Source organism: Nyctibius grandis, chromosome 4, assembly GCF_013368605.1.
Source record: "Nyctibius grandis isolate bNycGra1 chromosome 4, bNycGra1.pri, whole genome shotgun sequence".
Classification (NCBI taxonomy): domain Eukaryota; kingdom Metazoa; phylum Chordata; class Aves; order Nyctibiiformes; family Nyctibiidae; genus Nyctibius; species Nyctibius grandis.
In genome coordinates, this window is record NC_090661.1 from 1,724,157 (window position 1) to 1,744,083 (window position 19,927).

At 70.3% G+C, this 19,927-nt stretch overlaps 4 protein-coding genes across 5 annotated transcripts; 2 read left to right on the top strand and 2 right to left on the bottom strand.

The window, feature by feature from the left end:
* Positions 1-194: 194 nt before the first annotated feature.
* Positions 195-5,598, bottom strand: CABP4 (calcium binding protein 4). Its single transcript, XM_068397556.1, has 7 exons — positions 5,529-5,598; positions 4,260-4,540; positions 2,692-2,722; positions 1,633-1,776; positions 1,425-1,534; positions 320-467; positions 195-223 (listed from the first exon to the last, which is right to left on the bottom strand). Exons 2-7 carry the CDS (start codon positions 4,500-4,502, stop codon positions 195-197), a joined length of 705 nt encoding a protein of 234 aa, XP_068253657.1. The 5' UTR covers positions 4,503-4,540; positions 5,529-5,598.
* A 211-nt stretch (positions 5,599-5,809) lies between these two features.
* On the top strand, positions 5,810-11,031 carry CORO1B (coronin 1B). 2 transcript variants are annotated; one of them, XM_068397555.1, is made up of 11 exons: positions 5,810-5,879; positions 6,734-6,936; positions 7,042-7,164; positions 7,243-7,372; positions 7,451-7,632; positions 7,819-7,938; positions 8,036-8,140; positions 8,211-8,356; positions 8,478-8,535; positions 9,517-9,807; positions 10,417-11,031. In XM_068397555.1, the coding sequence occupies exons 2-11, from the start codon at positions 6,736-6,738 to the stop codon at positions 10,540-10,542; spliced, it is 1,482 nt and encodes a 493-aa protein (XP_068253656.1). In that variant the 5' UTR covers positions 5,810-5,879; positions 6,734-6,735; the 3' UTR covers positions 10,543-11,031. The 2 variants fall into 2 exon arrangements, with proteins under 2 accessions (XP_068253656.1, XP_068253654.1); XM_068397553.1 differs by having other exon boundaries at positions 7,042-7,372.
* A 1,266-nt stretch (positions 11,032-12,297) lies between these two features.
* On the top strand, positions 12,298-13,636 carry PTPRCAP (protein tyrosine phosphatase receptor type C associated protein). Its single transcript, XM_068399584.1, has 2 exons — positions 12,298-12,441; positions 12,484-13,636. The coding sequence occupies exons 1-2, from the start codon at positions 12,298-12,300 to the stop codon at positions 13,057-13,059; spliced, it is 720 nt and encodes a 239-aa protein (XP_068255685.1). The 3' UTR covers positions 13,060-13,636.
* Positions 13,637-14,161: 525 nt separating this feature from the next.
* Positions 14,162-19,822, bottom strand: RPS6KB2 (ribosomal protein S6 kinase B2). The gene is made up of 15 exons (XM_068398002.1): positions 19,698-19,822; positions 17,669-17,703; positions 17,467-17,587; positions 17,318-17,386; positions 17,072-17,219; positions 16,857-16,914; positions 16,657-16,757; positions 16,467-16,557; positions 16,290-16,380; positions 16,049-16,156; positions 15,855-15,917; positions 15,681-15,758; positions 15,490-15,597; positions 15,291-15,403; positions 14,162-14,324 (listed from the first exon to the last, which is right to left on the bottom strand). Exons 1-15 carry the CDS (start codon positions 19,767-19,769, stop codon positions 14,162-14,164), a joined length of 1,419 nt encoding a protein of 472 aa, XP_068254103.1. The 5' UTR covers positions 19,770-19,822.
* Positions 19,823-19,927: the final 105 nt, after the last annotated feature.

Genomic DNA, 19,927 nt, shown 5'->3' on the forward strand with positions numbered 1-19,927 from the left:
CTTTCCTCTGACCAAGGGGCTTTATTGTGTCCCCTGTCACCCCCAGGGTCACCCCCAGGGGCTGGTGGGGTCGGGGGTCTCGTGTTGGCCCCGCTCCCAGCTGCGGGCTCAGCTCCAGCTGTTCACTCTGAAACCTAATGATGGCAGAGACCAGGGGCTGGTGGCAGGTGGCCCCAGGTGTCCCCAAGGCTTCGTCACCGCGTTGACAGCATCATAACGAACTCTGTGGGGTGAGAGAGGAGGGTGGGAGGGGACCCGGGGCTCAGCCACCCTTCACACCCCCCTGGCCACGTGCCATGGGGCAGGGGTGGTCCCTCACCGTCGAAGTCCACGCGCCCGTCCCCGTTGAGGTCCACGTCCTGCAGGATCTCGTCCACCTCCTGCGCCTTCAGCTGCTCCCCCAGCAGCGCCGCGATGGCCTCGCGCATCTCCCCGCTGCTGATCTCCCCGTCCCCGTTCATGTCGAACTGCGGCGCCCCCCGGGGCAGGGGTCACCCTCCCCGCCGGCCCCACCGCCCGCCCCCCAGGGCCACGGTCACCCCCTGGTCTTCTGGTGGGCACCATCACTCCATGGTCACCATCCCCTCCATGCCTGAGGCCACCCACATGGTCATTGTCCCTGACATGGTCTTCCCGTGGTCGGTGTCCCCCTCCATGCCTATGGTCACCCCCATGGTCATTGTCCCGCCATGGTCATGGTCACCCCCCGGTCTTGTGGGCACCGTCTCCTCCATGGCTGGTCACCATCACCCCATGGTCATCATCACCCCGTGGTCACCATCCCCTCCATGCCCGAGGCCACCCCCATGGTCATTGTCCCTGCCATGGTCTTCCTGTGGTTGGCGTCCCCCCATGGTCATGGTCTCCCCATGGTCTTCTTGTGGTCACTGTCCCCTCCACGCCTGTGGTCACCCCCATGGTCATTGTCCCTTCCATGGTCTTCCCGTGGTCGCTGTCCCCTCCACGCCTGTGGTCACCCCCATTGTCACTGTCCCCCCATGGTCATGGTCTCCCCATGATCTTCCCGTGGTTGCTGTCCCCTCCATGCCTGTGGTCACTCTCATGGTCATTGTTCCCCCATGGTCATGGTCACCTCAAGGTCTTCCTGTGGTTATCATCCCCTCCATGCTTGTGGTCACCCCCATTGTCACCATCCCCCCATGGTCATGGTCTTCCCGTGGTCGCTGTCCCCTCCATGCCTGTGGTCACCCCCATGGTCACTGTCCCACCATGGTCGTGGTCACCCCCATGGTCATGGTCTCCCCATGGCCTTCCCGTGGTCGCTGTCCCCTCCATGCCTGTGGTCACCCCCATGGTCATTGTCCCCCCATGGTCTTTCCAGGGTCGCTGTCCCCTCCACACCCGTGGTCCCCCTCGTGGCCGTGGTCCCCCCGTGGCCGCGGTCCCCGCGCCGGTGGCCGTACCTCCCGGAAGGCGATCCTCAGCTCCCTCAAGCCCACCATGTGGGCCGTCTCCTCGCACAGCTTCGGCCCCATCATCTGCACGAAGTCCTCGAAGTCCACGCGGCCGCCCACTGCGCGGGGGACAGGGACAACCTCAGCGCCCCACGCCCCCAGCCCCCTCCCCGGCCCCATGGCCACTGGTCCCATGGCCACCAGCCCCCCAGCTCACTCCTCATCTTGACGTGCTGGGAGATCTCGATGAGCTCCATCTCGGTGGGCATGTAGCCCAGGGTGCGCATGCACTCGCCCAGGTCCTTGTAGCTGATGTACCCGTCCTGGTCCGTGTCGAACTCCTTGAAGGCCTCCTGCAGCTCTGCCCGCGCCGGGGCACACGGACCCCATCAGCCAGGGGGGTCACTCAGGCACCGTGCCGGGCCAGGGCACGGCCCTCCATGGGTGCGGTGCCATCGCACGTGGCCCCATGGCACTGCGCCCCATGGCAGAGCCCTCCATGCCACGTGTCCCCATGGCAGAGCCCTCCATGACGTGTCCCCATGGCATCGTGTCCCATGGCAGAGCCCTCCATGACGTGTCCCCATGGCACTGCACCCCATGGCAGAGCCCTCCATGCCACATGTCCCCATGGCAGAGCTCTCCATGGCACATGTCCCCATGGCATCGTGTCCCCATGGCAGAGCCCTCCATGATGTGTCCCCATGGCACTGCACCCCAGGGCAGAGCCCTCCATGATGTGTCCCCATGGCATCGTGTCCCCATGGCAGAGCCCTCCATGATGTGTCCCCATGGCACTGCACCCCATGGCAGATCCCTCCATGGCACATGTCCCCATGGCACTGCACCCCATGGCAGAGCCCTCCATACCACATGTCCCCATGGCACTGCACCCCATGGCAGAGCCCTCCATGCCACATGTCCCCATGGCAGAGCTCTCCATGGCACGTGTCCCCATGGCATCGTGTCCCCATGGCAGAGCCCTCCATGATGTGTCCCCATGGCACTGCACCCCATGGCAGATCCCTCCATGGCACGTGTCCCCATGGCATCGTGTCCCATGGTAGATCCCTCCATGGCACGTGTCCCCATGGAGCTGCACCCCATGGCAGATCCCTCCATGGTACATGTCCCCATGGCATCGTGTCCCATGGCAGAGCCCTCCATGGCACGTGTCCCCATGGAGCTGCACCCCATGGTAGATCCCTCCATGGCACGTGTCCCTGTGTCCCTGTCCCCCCCAGCCCCCCGTGCCCCCGTCCCCTGCCCCGCTCACCGTCCAGCTCCTCCGGTGACAGCTCCCGCTCCTGGGCCGGGCGCACAGGGGGTGGGGGCACAGTCAGACCCGGCTCAGCGCCATCCCCCCCCGCCCCCAGCACACCCCGGTGTCACCTTCGTTAAGCGTGGGCCTAAATTAACTCCGGCGGGAGGGATTAGAGGGATTGGTGGCAAAGCCCTGCCCCGCCCCGGTCCCCACGTCCCCTCTGCCACCACCCACCCCGGGACCCCCAGGCTCTGGGTGGGATTTGCCTGGCACCCATGGGTGCTGCCAAGGGTGATCCGTCAGCCCGGGGCGGGGGGGCAGCACGAGTCCCCCTTCCCAGGCTGTCCCCCTGGGTGTCCCCTCCGTGCCCAGGGTTCCAGAGTGTCCCCAACCCCATCCCCAGTGTCCCCATGTCCCCTCCATCCCCAGGGTCCTGGACCATCCCTGTCCTTGACCCTGTGTCCCCATGGCTCCTCATCCCCAGGGTCCCAGAGTGTCCCCAACACCATCCCCAGTGCCCCCATGTCCCCTCCATCCCCAGGGTCCCAAAGTGTCCCTGACCCTGTCCCCAGTGTCCCCATGTCCCCTCCATCCCCAGGGTTGTGGACTGTCCCTGTCCCCATCCCCACTGCCCCCATGTCCCCTCCATCCCCAGGGTCCCAGAGCATCCCTGACCCTGTCCCCAGTGTCCCCATGTCCCCTCCATCCCCAGGGTTGTGGACTGTCCCTGTCCCCATCCCCACTGCCCCCATGTCCCCTCCATCCCCAGGGTCCCAGAGCATCCCTGACCCTGTCCCCAACGCCCCATGTCTCCTCATCCCCAAGGTCCCAGAGTGTCCCCAACCCCATCCCCAGTGCCCCCGTGTCCTCTCCATCCCCAGGGTCCCAAAGTGTCCCTGACCCTGTCCCCAACGCCCCATGTCCCCTCATCCACAAGGTCCCAGAATGTCCCCAACACCATCCCAAATGCCCCCATGTCCCCTCATTCCCATGGTCCCAGAGTGTCCCCAACCCCATTCCCAGTGCCCCCATGTCCCCTCCATCCCCAGGGTCCCAGAGCGTCCCTGACCCTGTCCCCAACGCCCCATGTCCCCTCATCCACAAGGTCCCAGAATGTCCCCAACCCCATCCCCAGTGCCCCCGTGTCCCCTCCATCCCCAGGGTCCCATAGCATCCCCGATACTGTCCCCATGTCCCCTCCACCCCCAGTGCCCCCATGTCCCCTCCATCCCCAGGGTCCCAGAGCATCCCCGATACTGTCCCCATGTCCCCTCCACCCCCAGTGGCCCCATGTCCCCTCCATCCCGGAGGTCCTGAACTGTCCCTGTCCCCATCCCTAGTGCCCCCGTGTCCCCTCCATCCCCAGGGTCCCAGAGCATCCCCGATACTGTCCCCATGTCCCCTCCACCCCCAGTGGCCCCATGTCCCCTCCATCCCGGAGGTCCTGAACTGTCCCTGTCCCCATCCCCAGTGCCCCCATGTCCCCTCCATCCCCAGACTCCCAGAGCATCCCCACTACTGTCCCCATGTCCCCTCCACCCCCAGTGCCCCCCACCCCGTCCCCTGCCCCATGTCCCCACCTTCCCGAAGACGCTGTTGAGGAAGGGCGAGTAGGTCTTGCCCCCCGCGCCGGGGGGGTCCCCGGGCCCCTTCTTGCCGCTCTTGTGGCCGCTGTGCCGGGACTCGGCGCCGGGGCTCTTGGTGCCCGGGGGGCCACCGTCCTCGGGGGCTTTGGGGGTTTTGTCACCCACCTCCCCCCTTTTCCCCTTGCTCGGCGGTTCCGTGTCTTTGGGGACGCCCTTGTGCCCCCGGGTGCGGGGCATGGGGCCGGGCACGGAGCGGGACCCCGCGGTGGCCGAGCCTGGAGAAGGTGGCCGGGAAATCCTCTTAGGGCCCGACGTGTCACCCCCCCGGCCCCCCTGGGCTCCCTGGGCCCGGGCACCACAAAGCCAATTAGCGGCGATTAGCGGCAGGGAACGGCCACCGGCCACCGTCACCCTGCGTGGCCTCGCGCCGGGGCAGAGCCACCAGCCATGGCACCCCCGGGCACCGGCCGGGTCCCCAGCGCACGTCCCGGGGCCACCCGCTGTGTCCCTACACTGCCACCGACCCTGTCCCCAGCGCTGGTACCTTGTGGCCACCACCCCTGTCCCCAGCACCAACCCATGTCCCCAACACTGGTACCCTGTGGCCACCACTTGTGTCCCCAGCACCAACCTGTGTCCCCAACGCTGGTACCTTGTGCCCACCACCCATGTCCCCAGCACCAACCCATGTCCCCAGCACTGGTACCCCATGGCCACCACCTGTGTCCCCAGCACCAGTACCTCGTGGCCACTACCCGTGTCCCCAGCACCAACCCCTGTCCCCAGCACTGGTACCTTGTGGCCATCACTCGTGTCCCCAGCACTGGTACCCCATGGCCACCACCCCTGTCCCCAGCACCAACCCATGTCCCCAATGCTGGTACCTTGTGGCCACCACCCATGTCCCCAGCACCAGCCCGTGTCCCCTGTGCTCTCACCCTGTGGCCACCACCCGTGTCCCCAGCACTGGTACCCCATGGCCACCACACCTGTCCCCAGCACCAACCCATGTCCCCAACGCTGGTACCTTTGGGCCACCACCCATGTCCCCAGCACCAACCCGTGTCCCCTGTGCTCTCACCCCGTGGCCACCACCCGTGTCCCCAGCACCACCCCACGTCCCCACATTGACACCCCACGGCCACCACCCATGACCTGCCATCCCGTCCCAGTCTGTCACGGCTGGGGGGTGGCACAGGGCTGGGCGTCCCCCGTGTCCCCGCTGTTGGCGAGACCCCCCCCCACGTCCCACCGGGCCCCCACCAGGTGGGGACACGGCCACCCGCGGGGACACGGGGACGGTGTGGCGCTGGCCGGGCTCGGTTGGTGCCCTCGGGGGCCCTGTGCCCGCGCGGGGCTGGCCCTGCCCCACGGGGTGGCCCCGCTGGCCCCGGTCCCGTGTGAGCCCCGGTGCCCCCCCGGCCCCGCCCCCTCGGCCTGGCCCCGCCCCCTCGGCCCGGCCACGCCCCCTCAGCCCGGCCCCGCCCCCCTCGCAGTGCGCATGCGCGGGGCGGCCCCGGTCACTTCCTGTCCCGCCCCCTCCCGCCTCCGCCACCGGCCCCGCGCGCCGCCGCCGCCCGCCCGCTCCCTCCGCCCCCGGCCCCGGCCCCGGCGGTGAGTGCGGGGCCTCCGGCTCGGCCCCGCTGCGGGCCCCGGCGGCTCCCGGCGCTGCGGGGATGGGGCAGCCCCCGGGGGGACCCGCCCGGCCCCCGACCCCGACCCGGCCCCGGCCCCGGCCCCGGCCCCGGCCCGGGCCCGGAGCGACCGGCCCTGGCCCTGGCTCTCGAGGTCCCCCCTGTCTTCCTCCCCCGGAGGCCACCCCTGTCCCGGTTCCTGTCCCCGTCCTCAGCAGGGCCATCCCCGTCCCTGTCCCCGTTCCTGTCCCCAGCCCTGTCCCGTCCCCATCCCCGTCCCTGTCCCCATCCCTGTCCCCCGAGGTCCCCCCATCCTCCTCCCCCGGAGGCCACCCCCGTCCCCATCCCTGTCCCTGTCCCCAGCAGGGCCAGCCCCATCCCTGTCCCCATCCCCACCCCTGTCCCCGTTCCTGTCCCCACCCCTGTCCCCATCCCTGTCCCCGTCCCTGTCCCCCGAGGTCCCCCCCATCCTCCTCCCCCATCCCCACCCCTGTTCCCATCCCCGTCCTTGTCCCCTGCCCCCGTCCTCCTTTCTCTCCCCATCCCTTTACCCTTATCCCCCTCCCCTAGAGCGGCCACCCCTGTCCCCACCCCGAGGGACGCTCCCTGTCCCCCCCCAGCCCCCCTCCGCAGGGAGGGGCTGGGTGCCCGGCGGGCACAGGGCAGCCCCGGCTTCCCGCTCCCGGGAGCGGCCGAGCCGCCCTTTACCCGGGGCGGGGGACAAGTCCCATGTCACCCACAGCAGGGTGCACCCCAGGGCTGGGCGCCCCGTGTCACCTCCCTTGTCCCCGCCCCATTTGGGGTCTCACCGCGGTGTCCCCGGTGTCCCCGCAGCCATGTCCTTCCGGAAGGTGGTGCGGCAGAGCAAATTCCGGCACGTTTTCGGGCAGCCGGTGAAGACGGAGCAGTGTTACGATGACATCCGCGTGTCACGCGTCACCTGGGACAGCACCTTCTGCGCCGTCAACCCCTCCTTCGTCGCCATCATCGTGGAGGCCAGCGGCGGCGGCGCCTTCCTCGTCCTCCCCCTGCACAAGGTGGTGACGGGGGGTGGGGGGGGTGTGTGTAGGGTGGGGGGGTGTGTGTAGGGTGGGGGGGTCCCTGCTGATGGGTGTCACCTCCCCGTGTCCCTTTGTCCCCAGACCGGGCGCATCGACAAGTCGTACCCCACGGTGTGCGGGCACACGGGCCCCGTCCTCGACATCGACTGGTGTCCCCACAACGACCACGTCATCGCCAGCGGCTCCGAGGACTGCACCGTCATGGTGAGGGAGTGGCGGGGAGGCGGGGGGGGCACTGGGGTGTCCCCTCCTTTGCCCACTGTCCCCTCGTTGTCCCCGCAGGTGTGGCAGATCCCCGAGCACGGGCTGAGCCAGCCGCTGACGGAGCCCGTGGTGGTGCTGGAGGGGCACTCGAAGCGCGTGGGCATCATCGCCTGGCACCCCACCGCCCGCAACGTCCTGCTCAGCGCCGGTACGGCGGCGAGGGTTTAGGGGTGGCGGGGGACGGAGGTGACCGAGGTGACACCCCCCCCACCTTGTCCTGGGCCAGGCTGTGACAACGTGGTGCTGATCTGGAACGTGGGCACGGCGGAGGAGCTGTACCGGCTGGACGGGCTGCACCCCGACCTCATCTACAGCGCCAGCTGGAGCCGCGACGGCGCCCGCTTCTGCACCGCCTGCAAGGACAAGAGCGTCCGGGTCATCGACCCCCGCCGCGGCACCGTGGTGGCCGTGAGTCCCCCGCGGGACCTGTCACCCTCCCCGTGTCCCCATCCCACCCTGGTCCTCAGGGATAGACCTTCCAGCCCTCCCCTCGTCTCCTGGTGCTCCCCACTGTCCCGTGGCGCTTGGGTGCCCCTGTCCCCTGCTCCCTGTGGTGCCACATGGTGCCACCGACCCCCCGTGTCCCCTCCCCAGGAGAAGGAGCGGGCACACGAGGGGGCACGGCCCATGCGGGCCATCTTCTTGGCCGACGGCAAGATCTTCACCACCGGCTTCAGCCGCATGAGCGAGCGGCAGCTGGCGTTGTGGGACACGGTGAGGAGCACCCCGGGGTCCCGTGTCGGGGTGCCACCCTCATGGGGAGGGTGCTGAGGGGGTGCCCCCCGTGGGGCTGACACGCTGCCCCACGCAGGAGAACCTGGAGGAACCCATGGGGCTGCAGGAGCTGGACTCCAGCAACGGGGCTCTGCTGCCCTTCTACGACCCCGACACCAACGTGGTCTACGTGTGCGGCAAGGTACGGCCCCGGGGTGTCCCCAACGCCACCCCCCCGCTGCTTGGGGACCCTAATGACACCGTGTCCCCAGGGGGACTCGAGCATCCGGTACTTTGAGATCACGGAGGAGCCGCCCTACATCCATTTCCTCAACACCTTCACCAGCAAGGAGCCCCAGCGGGGCATGGGCTGGATGCCCAAGCGCGGGCTGGACGTCAGCAAGTGCGAGATCGCCAGGTGGGCACGTGGGGACACGGCAGGGGGACAACGGAGGTGGGACACGGCGGGGGGACAATGGAGGTGGCCCCCGTGTCTCTCCCCCGTGACCCCCTTGGCTTCCCCGTCCCCCCCCCGGCAGGTTCTACAAGCTGCACGAGCGCAAGTGCGAGCCCATCATCATGACGGTGCCCAGGAAGGTCAGCGGGGACTGGGGGGGGACGGGGACCCCCTGCCGTGGGGCACGGCAGCAGGGGGGGGGGGCCCTGGGGGGGGGAGAGGGGGGGGTGGGGGTCCCTGGGCAGGACATGGGGCTGTGTGGGTTCCCCGTGGGGTCTGTGTGGGTTCCCCGTGGGGTCTGTGTGGGGGTCCCTGGGTAGGACAAGGTGCCTGGGTGGGGGTCCCCATGGGGTCTGTGTGGGTTCCCCGTGGGGTCTGTGTGGGGTCCCTGGGCAGGACAAGGTGGCTGGGTGGGTGTCACCATGGGGTCTGTGTGGGGTCCCTGTGGGGGCTGTGTGGGGTCCCTGGGCAGGATGAGGTGGCTGGGTGGGGGTCCTTGTGGGATCTGGGTGGGGGTCCCCGTAGGGTCTGTGTGGGGTCCCCGTGGGGTCTGTATGGGGTCCCTGGGCAGGACAAGGTGCCTGGGTGGGGGTCCATGTGGGGTCCCTGTGGGGGTCCCCCTGGGGTCTGTGTGGGGTCCCTGCACAGGACAAGGTGGCTGGGTGGGGGTCCTTGTGGGGTCTGGGTGAGGGTCCCTGGGCAGGACATGGGTCTGTGTGGGGTCCCCATGGGGTCCCTGTGGGGTCCCTGTGGGGTCGGTGTGGGGTCCCTGGGCAGGATGAGGTGGCTGGGTAGGGGTCCCCCATGGGGTCTGTGTGGGGTCCCTGTGGGGGCTGCGTGGGGTCTGTGTGGGGCCCCTGGGGAGGACAAGGTGCCTGGGTGGGTGTCGCCATGGGGTCTGTGTGGGTGTCACTGTGGGGTCCCCATGGGGTCTGTGTGGGGGGTCCCTGGGTAGGACAAGGTGCCTGGGTGGGGGTCCCCATGGGGTCTGTGTGGGTTCCCTGTGGGGTCTTTGTGGGGCCCCTGGGCAGGACATGGGGCTGGGTGGGGGTCCCTGTGGGGTCTATATGGAGACCCCAGGAAGGTCCCCTCATCCCCTCTGACCCTGGGGGGCCCCGCAGTCGGACCTGTTCCAGGACGACCTGTACCCCGACACGGCGGGCGCCGAGGCGGCCATGGAGGCGGAGGAGTGGGTGGCGGGGCGCACGGCGGGGCCCGTGCTCGTGTCCCTGCGCCAGGCCTACGTCCCCAGCAAGCAGCGGGACCTCAAGGTCAACCGCCGCTCCCTGCTGCACGAGGGCCGCCCCCCCGCCACCGCCGCCACCGCCGCCACCACGCCGCCCGCCGCCGCGCCACCCCCCGCCCGCCTCAGCGCCCCCCCGGCCCTGGGCATCAGCCCCGCTGCGCCCACGGTAGGTGTGGGGTGGGGCCATGGGGTGGGTGGGGCCATGGGGTGGGTGGGGCCATGGGGTGGGTGGGGTCTGGGTGGGTGGGGCCATGGGGTGGGGCCATGGGGTGGGTGGGGCCATGGGGTGGGTGGGGTCTGGGTGGGTGGGGCCATGGGGTGGGGTCTCGGGGGGTGGGGTCATGGGGTTGGTGGGGTTTGGGTGGGTGGGGCCATGGGGTGGGGTCTCATTGGGTGGGGCCATGGGGTGGGTGGGTGGGGGCTATGGGGTGGGTGGGTCTCAGTGGGTGGAGTTTGGGTGGGTGGGGCCATGGGGTGGGTGGGGGCTCAGGGGGTGGGACCATGGGATGGGTGGGGTTTGGGTGGGTGGGGCCATGGGGTGGGGCCATGGGGTGGGTGGGGCCCTGGGGTGGGTGGGGTCTGCAGGGTGAGGGAACAGGCTGGGGCAATGGGTGGGGGGGGTCTTTGGGGTGGGCGGGGTCAGGATAATGAGGTGGGTGGGGCCAATGTGGGTGGGGTTATTTGCATGGGTGGGGCTGTGGTGGGCGTGGCCTGGGTGGGCGTGGCCTGGGTGGGCGTGGCCTGGGGTGGGCGTGGCTGACGGGGCCCCGCGCAGGGGGGCGGGCGGCTGGAGGAGGTGCTGCAGGAGGTGGCGGCGCTGCGGGCGCTGGTGGGGGAGCAGGGCCAGCGCATCGCCCGCCTGGAGGAGCAGCTCCGCCGCCTCGAGAACGGCCACGTCTAGGGACCGCCACCACCCCCCCAGGGACCACCACCACCACCCCCCCAGGGACCACTGCCCCCCCCCTAGGGACCACCAAGACCCCCCCAGCCTCCCAGGGACCACCATGCCTGCACCCCGGGGTCCCCTGAGCCCTCCCACCCCCCCATGGGAGGACTGGCCACCCCTCTGGCAGCTCCCCCCCAACCCCCCCATTGCCTTACTGGGTGCTGCCCCCCCCCCCCCAAATCATGGACCATTTCCCCCCCCCCAGTCATGGACCATTTCCCCCCCCCCATGTCCTTGGATCCCCTCCTGGGACCAAACACCACCCCCTGCACCCCCCGGGTGGGGTTTTCTCCCCCTTCCTATGGGGTAGGGCATGATCTGACCCCCCCCCTCCCTCCCCTCCAACCGTGGCATATTGTCCCCCCTATATTTTGGGGGCTTCTTCCCTCCCCCTCCCCTCCTTGTCCCCCCCCACCCCTTCCAGTGCAGGGTCAAAAACTATATTTTCACTCCAAATAAAGGACTTTATAAGAAAGGTGGTGGGTGAGGTTGGGGGGGGCGTTTAGGGGGTTTGGGGGGCTCGGTGTGGGGCCGGGGGGGTCTGATGGCTGCAGGGGGACACGGGGGGGGGACAGGAAGGCACAGTGGGTATGAGCTTACCCGCCTCGGTGTAAGCGCTGGGGGGGGGGTCGGTGGTCCCAGGGTGATGTGGGCACTCCGGTGACCCCAGGGCCATAGTGGGGGGGGGGGGGACAGATGGCAGGGGGGCGGAGTGGGTCCCCACAGCTGGGGACATTGTGGGTAGGCGGGGGGGGACACAGCACCTCGCCTCCCCCCGCGCCGATACATCCGCTGCGCGGGGGCAGGAAGCGCCTGGGGGGCCCCCCCAGCGCGGCTCGCGGCACCCGGACCCGCTCCGGCAGCACCCGCTGATGGTGAGCACCCCGAAATGGGGCGGGGTGGGAGATATGGGGGGTCTGGGGGGCCTGGTGGTGGAGGTGGGGGGCAAGGGGGGAGGTTGGGGGGCTAAGGGGAGCATGGAGGGAGTGGGGGGTAGGTTGGGGGCCTGGGGTGGAGGTTGTGGGTGCAGGGCTGGGGGGGGGGCTGGAGCCATGGAGGGGGGTGCTATGGGGCTGTAGCGCTGTGGGGTGGGGTGAGGGGGGGCTGCCATGGGGCCATGTGGGGCTGTGTGGAGTGGCTGTGGGGCTGCTATGGGGCCGTGTGGGGCGGCTGTGGGGCTGTACGGGGCCATGTGGGGTGGCTGTGGGGCTGTATGGGGCCATGTGGGGCTGTGTGGGGCAGCTGTGAGGCTGCCATAGGGCTGTGTGGGGTGGCTGTGGGGCTGCCATGGGGCCATGTGGGGCTGTACAGGGCTATGTGGGGTGGCTGTGGGGCTGTACGGGGCCATGTGGGGCTGTACGGGGCTGTGTGGGGTGGCTGTGGGGCTGTACGGGGCCACGTAGGGTGGCTGTGGGGCTGTACGGGGCCATGTAGTGTGGCTGTGGGGCTGTGTGGGGTGGCTGTGGGGCTGTATGGGGCTGTGTGGCGCTGCCATGGGGCTGTGTGGGGCTGCTATGGGGCCATGTGGGGTGGCTGTGGAGCTGTATGGGGCTGTATGGGGGCATATGGGGCCGTGTGGGGTGGCTGTGGGGCTGCCATGGGGCCATGTGGGGCTGTAGGGGGCCGTGTGGGGTGGCTGTGGAGCTGTATGGGGCTGTGTGGGGCCATCTGGGGTGGCTGTGGGGCTGTATGGGGCTGTGTGGGGCCGCCATGGGGCTGGTCCGGGACAGCCCGGCCCCGTGCGGGGGCGGCAGGACGCGGCCCGTCTCCCCCGGCACCCGCAGGTGCTGCGGCCCCCCCCCTGCCCGCAGCTTCCCGTCACGGGGCCGGGCCTGCGCCGGTGCCCCCGGCCCCGTGCCCAGGGCCCGGCGGTGACCCCGGTGCTCTCGCCCGCAGGCTGCAGCGCGGTGGCACCCGCCGGCCCCGGCGCTGCTGGCGCTGGCGGGGCTGGTGGCCGCGGGGGAGCCGGCGGGTGGCCGCAGCGACCGGGCCGTGGGCGTCCTGCTGGGGCTGCTGCTCTGCCTGGCGCTGGGCCTGGCCCTGGCCTGGCACCACCTGTGCCGCCTCTCGCCCGGCCGGTACCACCCCGGGCCCGCAGGCCGCCGGGCGCTGGCGCTGCTGCGGGGACGCTGGCACCGGCTGCGGGGACGCGGCGGCCCCGGGGCACAGCCCTGCCAGGCCGGCGGGGACGGGGCGGCGGCGGCCGCGGCCCCCCGGGATGAGGAGGAAGAGCTGATGCCGTGGAGCCGGGCCCGGCGGCGGGAGAAGGAGGAGGAGGAGGAGAAGCAGGAGCAGAGGGAGGATGAGGATGAGGATGAGCAGGAGGAAGAGGAGGAGGAGGAGGCCGGGGCGAGCCCCCCGGGCGGGGAGCAGGCGGCAGGGGGCAGCGCCGAGGCCCTGCTCAGCGACCTGCACGCCTTCTCGGGGACGGCGGCCTGGGGGGACGCGCGGCCCCACGTCACCGCCCTGTGACATCACCGCCCTGTGACCACCACCCTGTGACATCGCCACGCTTCAGCATCAGCGTCCTGTGACATCACCGCCCTGTGACATCACCTCCATGTGACATCACTGCCCCGTGACGTCACCACCCTGTGACATCACCACCCTGTGACATCACCACTCTGTGACATCACCACCCTGTGACCACCACCCTGTGACGTCACCACCCTTCAGCATCACCGCCCTGTGACATCACCGCCCTGTGACATCACTGCCCTGTGACCTCTGCCCTGTGACATCACCGCCCTTCAGCATCAGCATCCCGTGACATCACTGCCATGTGACATCACCACCCTGTGATGTCACCGTCCCGTGACATCATCACCATGTGACATCACTGCCCTTCAGCATCAGCATCCTGTGACATCACCACCCTGTGACATCATTACCCTGTGGCGTAATTGCGCTGTGATGTCACTGCCCTGTGACATCACCGACCTTCAACGCTAGCACCTTGTGACGTCACTGCCGTGATGTCACCGCTATGTGACATCACCACCCTGTGACATCACCACCCTGGGACACCCCCATGCCACCACCACCCCTGCCCGCCCCCCCCAGCTCCTGATTGGCTGCGCAGCCTCAGGCAGCGACCAATAAAAGAGCGGCTCCGCCCATCCCCGGCCGTCAGTTTTAGGGTGCTGGAGGGGGCGTGGCTTGGGAAAAGTGGGCGGGGCCAAGGGAAGGGGTGTGGCAACGGGATTGGTGGAGGGGGCGGAGCCTGGGGAGGGGGCGGGGCCTGGTAAAGGGGCGGGGCTTAGTGCAGGGGGGCGGAGCCTCCCTCCCCAACCCCATGGCCCCCCCCCAAGCACAGGACCCCCACGGCCTCAGCAAGTCCTTTAATTGGCACACGTCAGCAGCAAGGCCCGCCCCCGGGGGGGCCACACCCCCAGAAGCCACGCCCCCCGGAGGCCACGCCCCCGGAGGCCACGCCCCCAAGGGACCACACCCCTCAGGGCCACGCCCCGGGGGGGTCCCGCACAAGCAGCATCACAGGGTCCCCCCCGCCACCCCACAGGGGGCACCGGGCCCCCCCCAGCACCCAGTGTCCTTCCCCCCCCCCCCCCCACCCCTACCTGGGTGCCCGCCCCCGGCCCCCCTTCTGCTTCTTGGCCCCCACGGAGCTCTTGATGGGCAGGGGGGCCGTGCCCTCGGGGGGGGGGGGCACGCCGGCCCCCACCTCCATCGGCTCCCCCGGCGCCTTGAACGCCTCGAAAGGGGAGAACTTCACAGGGCTGCGGGGGGGCGGGGGGCATAAATGGGGGGGTGAGGGGGGCACCCCCACCCCAAAGCACGCCCCCCACCGCCCCCACCCCAAAACACCCCCCTCACCCCACTGCTCCCACCCAAAAGCACCCACCCCACTGCTCCCACCCTGCTACCCCCACCCCAAGCCCCCACCCCGCTGCCCCCCACCCCAAAGCCCCCCCCTCACTACTCCCACCCCTTCTCCCACCCCAAAGCACCCCCCCTCACCGATCCCACCTTGCTGCCCCCACCCCAAACCACCCCCCCCGCTGCCCCCACCCCAAATCAGCCCCCCCACTGCTCCCACCCTGCTGCCCCCACCCCAAAGCCCCCCCCACTACCCTCCCCCCACTGCTCCCACCCCGCTGCCCCCACCCCGCTGCCCCCACCCCAAATCACCCCCCCCTCACTGCTCTCACCCCGCTGCCCCCACCCCAAAGCCCCCCCCCACTGCTCCCACTCTACTACCCCCACCCCACTACCCCCACCCCAAAGCCCCCCCCCACTACTCCCACCCCACTACCCTCACCCCAAAGCCCCCCCCACTGCTCCCACCCCGCTGCCCCCCACCCCAAAGCCCCCCCTCACTGCTCCCACCCCAAACCACCCCCCCCACTGCTCCCACCCTGCTACCCCCACCCCAAAACACCCTCACCCCAAATCACCCCCCCCACTGCCCCCACCCCAAAGCACCCCCCCTCACCCCACTGCCCCCACCCCAAAGCCCCCCCCCTCACCCCACTGCTCCCACCCTGCTGCCCCCACCCCAAATCACCCCCCTCACTGCCCCCACCCCAAAGCACCCCCCCCCACTACTCCCAGCCCACTACCCTCACCCCAAAGCACCCCCCCTCACCCCACTGCTCCCACCCTGCTGCCCCCACCCCAAACCACCCCACCCCACCGCCCCCACCCCAAAGCCCCCCCCCACTGCCCCCCCGGGCCGGGGGTACCTGACGGGGGTGCGGGGGCTGCTGTTGAGGCGGCGGGGGGAGCGCACCTTGGGCTGGAAGGAGAACCCCTCCTTGATGCTCTCCAGCACCGAGGGGGCCACGTAGGTGAAGCCCTGTGGGCGCGGGTGCGGGGGTGTCAGGGGTGCTGCCCCCCACCCCACCGGTGGGTGGGGGTCCCATGGGTGCCCCCCCCCCGTACCAGGAAGGCCTGGTTGGCGCTCTCGCTGATGGCGGCGTCGTCGGGGCTGTCGACGGGCGTCTGGCGGGTGAAGCGGGTGTCGAACTGGCTCACGTCCTCCTCCGACTGCTGCGGGGCCGGGTGGTGGGTGCTGCTGTGGGTGCCCCCCACCCTGACACCCACCCTGCCACCCCCCCCCACCCCATCCCTACCAGGCAGGGTTTGAAGGGGGGGTCCAACCTCCGGGCCAGCAGATCCTCCCAGTTGATGTGACGGAAGAAGGGTTGTTTCTGCGGGCAGCGGGGTGGGATGGGTGGGGGTCAGGCAGGATTTGGGGTGGGGGGGGGGGTCCTGCCTGGCACCCACCCACCCCCCCCCACCCTTACCTGCACATCGGCCGCGTCACCTGGGCCCCCCCCAACGCGCTGGTTGGGGTTTCTCTTGAGGAACTGGGAAGGAACGAGGTGATGGAGGAGGGGATGGGGAAGGAGGGGGGGTGTTTTGGTAGGACCTACATAAATAAAGTGGGAGGGGGGGGTACGGGCAGGGGAGGGGGGGCACTGGGAGGGGTGGGGGGCACCTTTTTGAGGAGGTCCCGTGCGTCGGGGGTCAGGTAGGGCGGCAGCACCAGTTTGCCCTTGAGGATCTTGTCAATGGTCTTCTTGCGGTTCTCAGCAGTGAAGGGTGGCTACGAGAGGTGGTGGGTGGCAAGGAAGGCTCGAGGTCACCCCCCTGGGACCCCCCCCCCACCCAACCACCCTTGGGACCCCCCCCCAAATCCATCACCCCCCCCCCAGGGGGAGGAAAGAGCAGGGACTTGCCGAGCCTGTGAGCATGTCGTACATCAGGGCGCCCAGGCTCCACCAGTCCACCGCCCGGTTGTGCCCGCTGCGCACCAGGATCTCGGGGGCCCTGGGGTGGGGTGGGGGCACCCTGAGTGGTGGGTGGGGGGGGGGATAGACCACCCCCACCCCCCCCAAACCCCCCTCCCCACCCACATGTACTCGATGGTGCCGCAGAAGGTGTGGGTGACGGCCCCGTCGTGGATGGACTCCTTGCACAGCCCGAAGTCCGTCAGCTTGATGTGGCCTGAAGGACACGATGGGGGGGTCACCACCACCCCCAGAGACCCCCCTTGTGCCCCCACAATTGCCCCCCCCAACCCCAAATCCCCCCCCCCAACCCCACCTTGGCTGTTGAGCATGATGTTCTCCGGCTTGAGGTCACGGTAGATGATGCCATGGGAGTGCAGGTGGCCCAGGGCCAGCGTGATCTCACTCAGGTAGAAACTGGGGTGGGGTGGGTGTGTGTGGGGGGGTCCTGTAAGTGACATTGGGGTGCTGGACCCCCCCCCCACCTTACAACCCCCCACCCCACCCCATCCCTACCAAGCAGTGTCCTCCAGGAAGATGCCCTCCCGCTCCAGCTGCATGAAGAGCTCGCCACCTGCAAAGAAACCCAAATGGGACCTTCATGAGCCATCTCCGGAGCTTCAGGAGCCATCTCCGGAGCTTCATGAGCCATCTCTGGACCTTCATGAGCCATCTCTGGACCTTCAGGAGCCACCCCAGCCCCCCCCCACCCAGCCCCCCCCCAACCCTACCGCTGAGGCACTCCAGGATGAGGTAGAGCTTGCCGCCCGTCTGGAAGGCGTAGATGAGGTCAACGATGAAGGGGTGTTTGACGGCCTCCAAGATGTTCCTCTCGGCGCGGGTGTGCGCCGTGTCCTTGGCGTTGCAGGCGATCTTGGCCTTGGGAAGGGTTGGGGGGGGCAGGTGGTGAGCTGGGGGGGGGACCCCGAGGGGTTTGTGGGGTTGGGTGGGGTTGGGGGGGGTCAGGACAGCGTTACCTTCTTCAAGACCTTCATGGCGAAGATCTTCCCCGTGTTGGTGCCTTGAACTTTGCGGACCTGGAACACCTGGAAGGGTGGGTGGGGGGGGTGGTTGGGGACACCGAGCACCCCCATGTGTCCCCCCCCCCACCCTGTCCCCCCCCCACCTTGCCGTAGCCACCCTTGCCCAGGACACGGAGCAGCTCGAAGCAGTGGGGCCCGATGTGCTCGGGGCCGTTGTTGACGCTGCTCTCCGAGATCTCAATCTCCTCATAGTGTCCCACCGGCCTGGGGGGGGACAGGGCGGGGTGAGAGGGGACAGACCCCCCCCCCTGTCTGCCACCCCCCCCCTGCCTGCACCCCACTTACTCCAGGCCGTTCCCCCGGGGCTCCAGCTCCATCTCCTGCGGGAGGGGACCCACGGTCAGCGGTGGGCAGGGGGCCGTGGTGAGGGGGGGCTGTCAGCTGGCAGGGGACCATGGCAGGAGGGGACCCATGGCAGGAGGGGACACAGGGCAGGCAGGGGACCCATGGCAGGCAGGGTGGTGGTGGCAGGCAGGTGACACAGGGCAGGCAGGGGACCCAGGGCAGGAGGGTGCCAGTGGCAGGAGGGGACCCACAGCAGGCAGGGGACACAGGGCAGGCAGGGTGGCGGTGGCAGGAGGGGACACAGGGCAGGCAAGGGACACAGGGCAGGCAGGGTGGCAGGGGCAGGCAGGGGGCCATGGCAGGCAGGGTGGCAGTGACAGGAGGGGACACAGGGCAGGCAGGGGACACGGGGCAGGAGGGTAGCAGTGGCAGGCAGGGGACACAGGGCAGGCAGGGTGGTGGTGGCAGGAGGGGACCCACGCAGGCAAGGGACGCAGGGCAGCAGGGTGGCAGTGGCAGGAGGGGACACAGGGCAGGCAGGGTGGTGGTGGCAGGAGGGGACACAGGGCAGGAGGGTGGCGGTGGCAGGAGGGGACGCAGGGCAGGAGGGTGCCAGTGGCAGAAGGGGACCCACGCAGGCAGGGGACGCAGGGCAGCAGGGTGGCAGTGGCAGGAGGGGATGCAGGGCAGGCAGGGTGGTGGTGGCAGGAGGGTGGCGGTGGCAGGAGGGGACACAGGGCAGGCAGGGTGGCAGTGGCAGGCAGGGGGCCATGGCAGGCAGGGTGGTGGTGGCAGGAGAGGACACAGGGCAGGCAGGGGACCCACAGCAGGCAGGGGACACAGGGCAGGCAGTGTAGCGGTGGCAGGAGAGGACACAGGGCAGGCAGGGGACCCATGGCAAGTAGGGGACCCAGGGCCGGAGGGTGCCAGTGGCAAGAGGGGACCCACGCAGGCAGGGGACGCAGGGCAGCAGAGTGGCAGTGGCAGGAGGGGACACAGGGCAGGCAGGGGACACAGGGCAGGCAGGGTGGCGGTGGCAGGAGGGGACCCACGGCAAGCAGGGGACCCATGGCAGGCAGTGTGGTGGTGGCAGGAGGGTGGCGGTGACAGGAGGGGACACAGGGCAGGCAGGGGACGCAGAGCAAGCAGGGGACACAGGGCAGGAGGGTGGCAGTGACAAGCAGGGGATGCAGGGCAGGCAGTGTGGCAGTGGCAGGAGGGGACCCAGGGCAGGAGGTTGTCGGCGACAGGCAGGGGACGCAGGGCAGGCAGGGGACGCAGGGCAGCAGGGTGGTGGTGGCAGGAGGGGACGCATGGCAGGAGGTGGCGGTGGCAGGAGGTGGCGGTGGCAGGAGGGGACGCATGGCAGGAGGTGGCGGTGGCAGGAGGTGGCGGTGGCAGGCGGTGGCGGTGGCAGGAGGTGGCAGTGGCAGGAGGTGGCAGTGGCAGGCGGTGGCGGTGGCAGGCGGGGCGCAGCGAGCGCCGGCCCAGCCGGATGTTTTGGGGCTGAGGCCGGGCCCTGCCCAGCGGGAACCTCCCGGTGCCCGGGCCTGCGGGGGGCCGCGCCGGGACCCCTGTCCCCGCCTGTCCCCTGCCTGTCCCTGCCGTCCCCGGTCCCCCCATGCCCCGTCCCCACGGCCAGCCCGGCTGCGCCCCGGCCCCACCACCGGCAGGACCCCGCGCTGCCCGTCCCTGTCCCCGTCCCCGTCCCGGTGTCCCCGTCCCTCCATCCCCAGCCCCGAGCGGGCCCCGCTGCGTCCCCCCGCTGTCCCCACCGCGTCCCGGTGCCGCTCACCTCCCGTCCCCAGCCGATCCCGGTGCCCCCACCCCGATCCCGGTATCCTCGTCCCGATCCCGGTGTCCCCGTCCCGATACCCCCATCCCGGTGCCCCCTGTCCCCAGCCGATCCCGGTGTCCCCGTCCCGATCCCGGTGTCCCCGTCCCGATCCCCGGTGCCCCCCGTCCCCGATGGCCGCCCCGGCCGGTGCCGGTGCCGGTGCCCCCCCGCCCCGCCCCGGTGGCGGCTCACGGCGCCCAGCTCGGGCTCGTCGCCGTCGCTGCCCTCCTCGGTCTCCAGGTCGATATCGAACACCCCCGCCATCACGGCGCCGCACCGGGACCCCGGCGGGACCCTCCCCGGTGGCCCCGCCCCTCCCCGGTGGCCCCGCCCCCACGGCCCCGCCCCCTCCCGTACGTCACCGGGGGGTATCCCGGTATCCCCGCCGCGGGGCACGCCGGGACGTGGAGTCCCGCGGGTGG

What these genes read in the sequence shown, in the direction of transcription:
- CABP4 (XM_068397556.1), bottom strand. Translation starts at nt 4,502, where the DNA reads ATGCCCCGCACCCGGGGGCACAAGGGCGTCCCCAAAGACACGGAACCG. An exon ending in TCAACAGCGTCTTCGGGAAG is followed by an intron (nt 2,723 to 4,259) that starts GTGGGGACATGG and finishes CGCCCGGCCCAG; the next exon opens with GAGCGGGAGCTGTCACCGGA. An exon ending in CCAGCACGTCAAGATGAGGA is followed by an intron (nt 1,535 to 1,632) that starts GTGAGCTGGGGG and finishes TCCCCCGCGCAG; the next exon opens with TGGGCGGCCGCGTGGACTTC.
- CORO1B (XM_068397553.1), top strand. Translation starts at nt 6,736, where the DNA reads ATGTCCTTCCGGAAGGTGGTGCGGCAGAGCAAATTCCGGCACGTTTTC. An exon ending in CAACGTCCTGCTCAGCGCCG is followed by an intron (nt 7,373 to 7,450) that starts GTACGGCGGCGA and finishes GTCCTGGGCCAG; the next exon opens with GCTGTGACAACGTGGTGCTG. An exon ending in TCATGACGGTGCCCAGGAAG is followed by an intron (nt 8,536 to 9,516) that starts GTCAGCGGGGAC and finishes GGGGCCCCGCAG; the next exon opens with TCGGACCTGTTCCAGGACGA.
- PTPRCAP (XM_068399584.1), top strand. Translation starts at nt 12,298, where the DNA reads ATGGGGCTGGTCCGGGACAGCCCGGCCCCGTGCGGGGGCGGCAGGACG. An exon ending in GCGCCGGTGCCCCCGGCCCC is followed by an intron (nt 12,442 to 12,483) that starts GTGCCCAGGGCC and finishes TCTCGCCCGCAG; the next exon opens with GCTGCAGCGCGGTGGCACCC.
- RPS6KB2 (XM_068398002.1), bottom strand. Translation starts at nt 19,769, where the DNA reads ATGGCGGGGGTGTTCGATATCGACCTGGAGACCGAGGAGGGCAGCGAC. An exon ending in TTCCTGGAGGACACTGCTTG is followed by an intron (nt 16,758 to 16,856) that starts GTAGGGATGGGG and finishes ACCCCACCCCAG; the next exon opens with TTTCTACCTGAGTGAGATCA. An exon ending in TGCGGCACCATCGAGTACAT is followed by an intron (nt 16,381 to 16,466) that starts GTGGGTGGGGAG and finishes ACCCCACCCCAG; the next exon opens with GGCCCCCGAGATCCTGGTGC.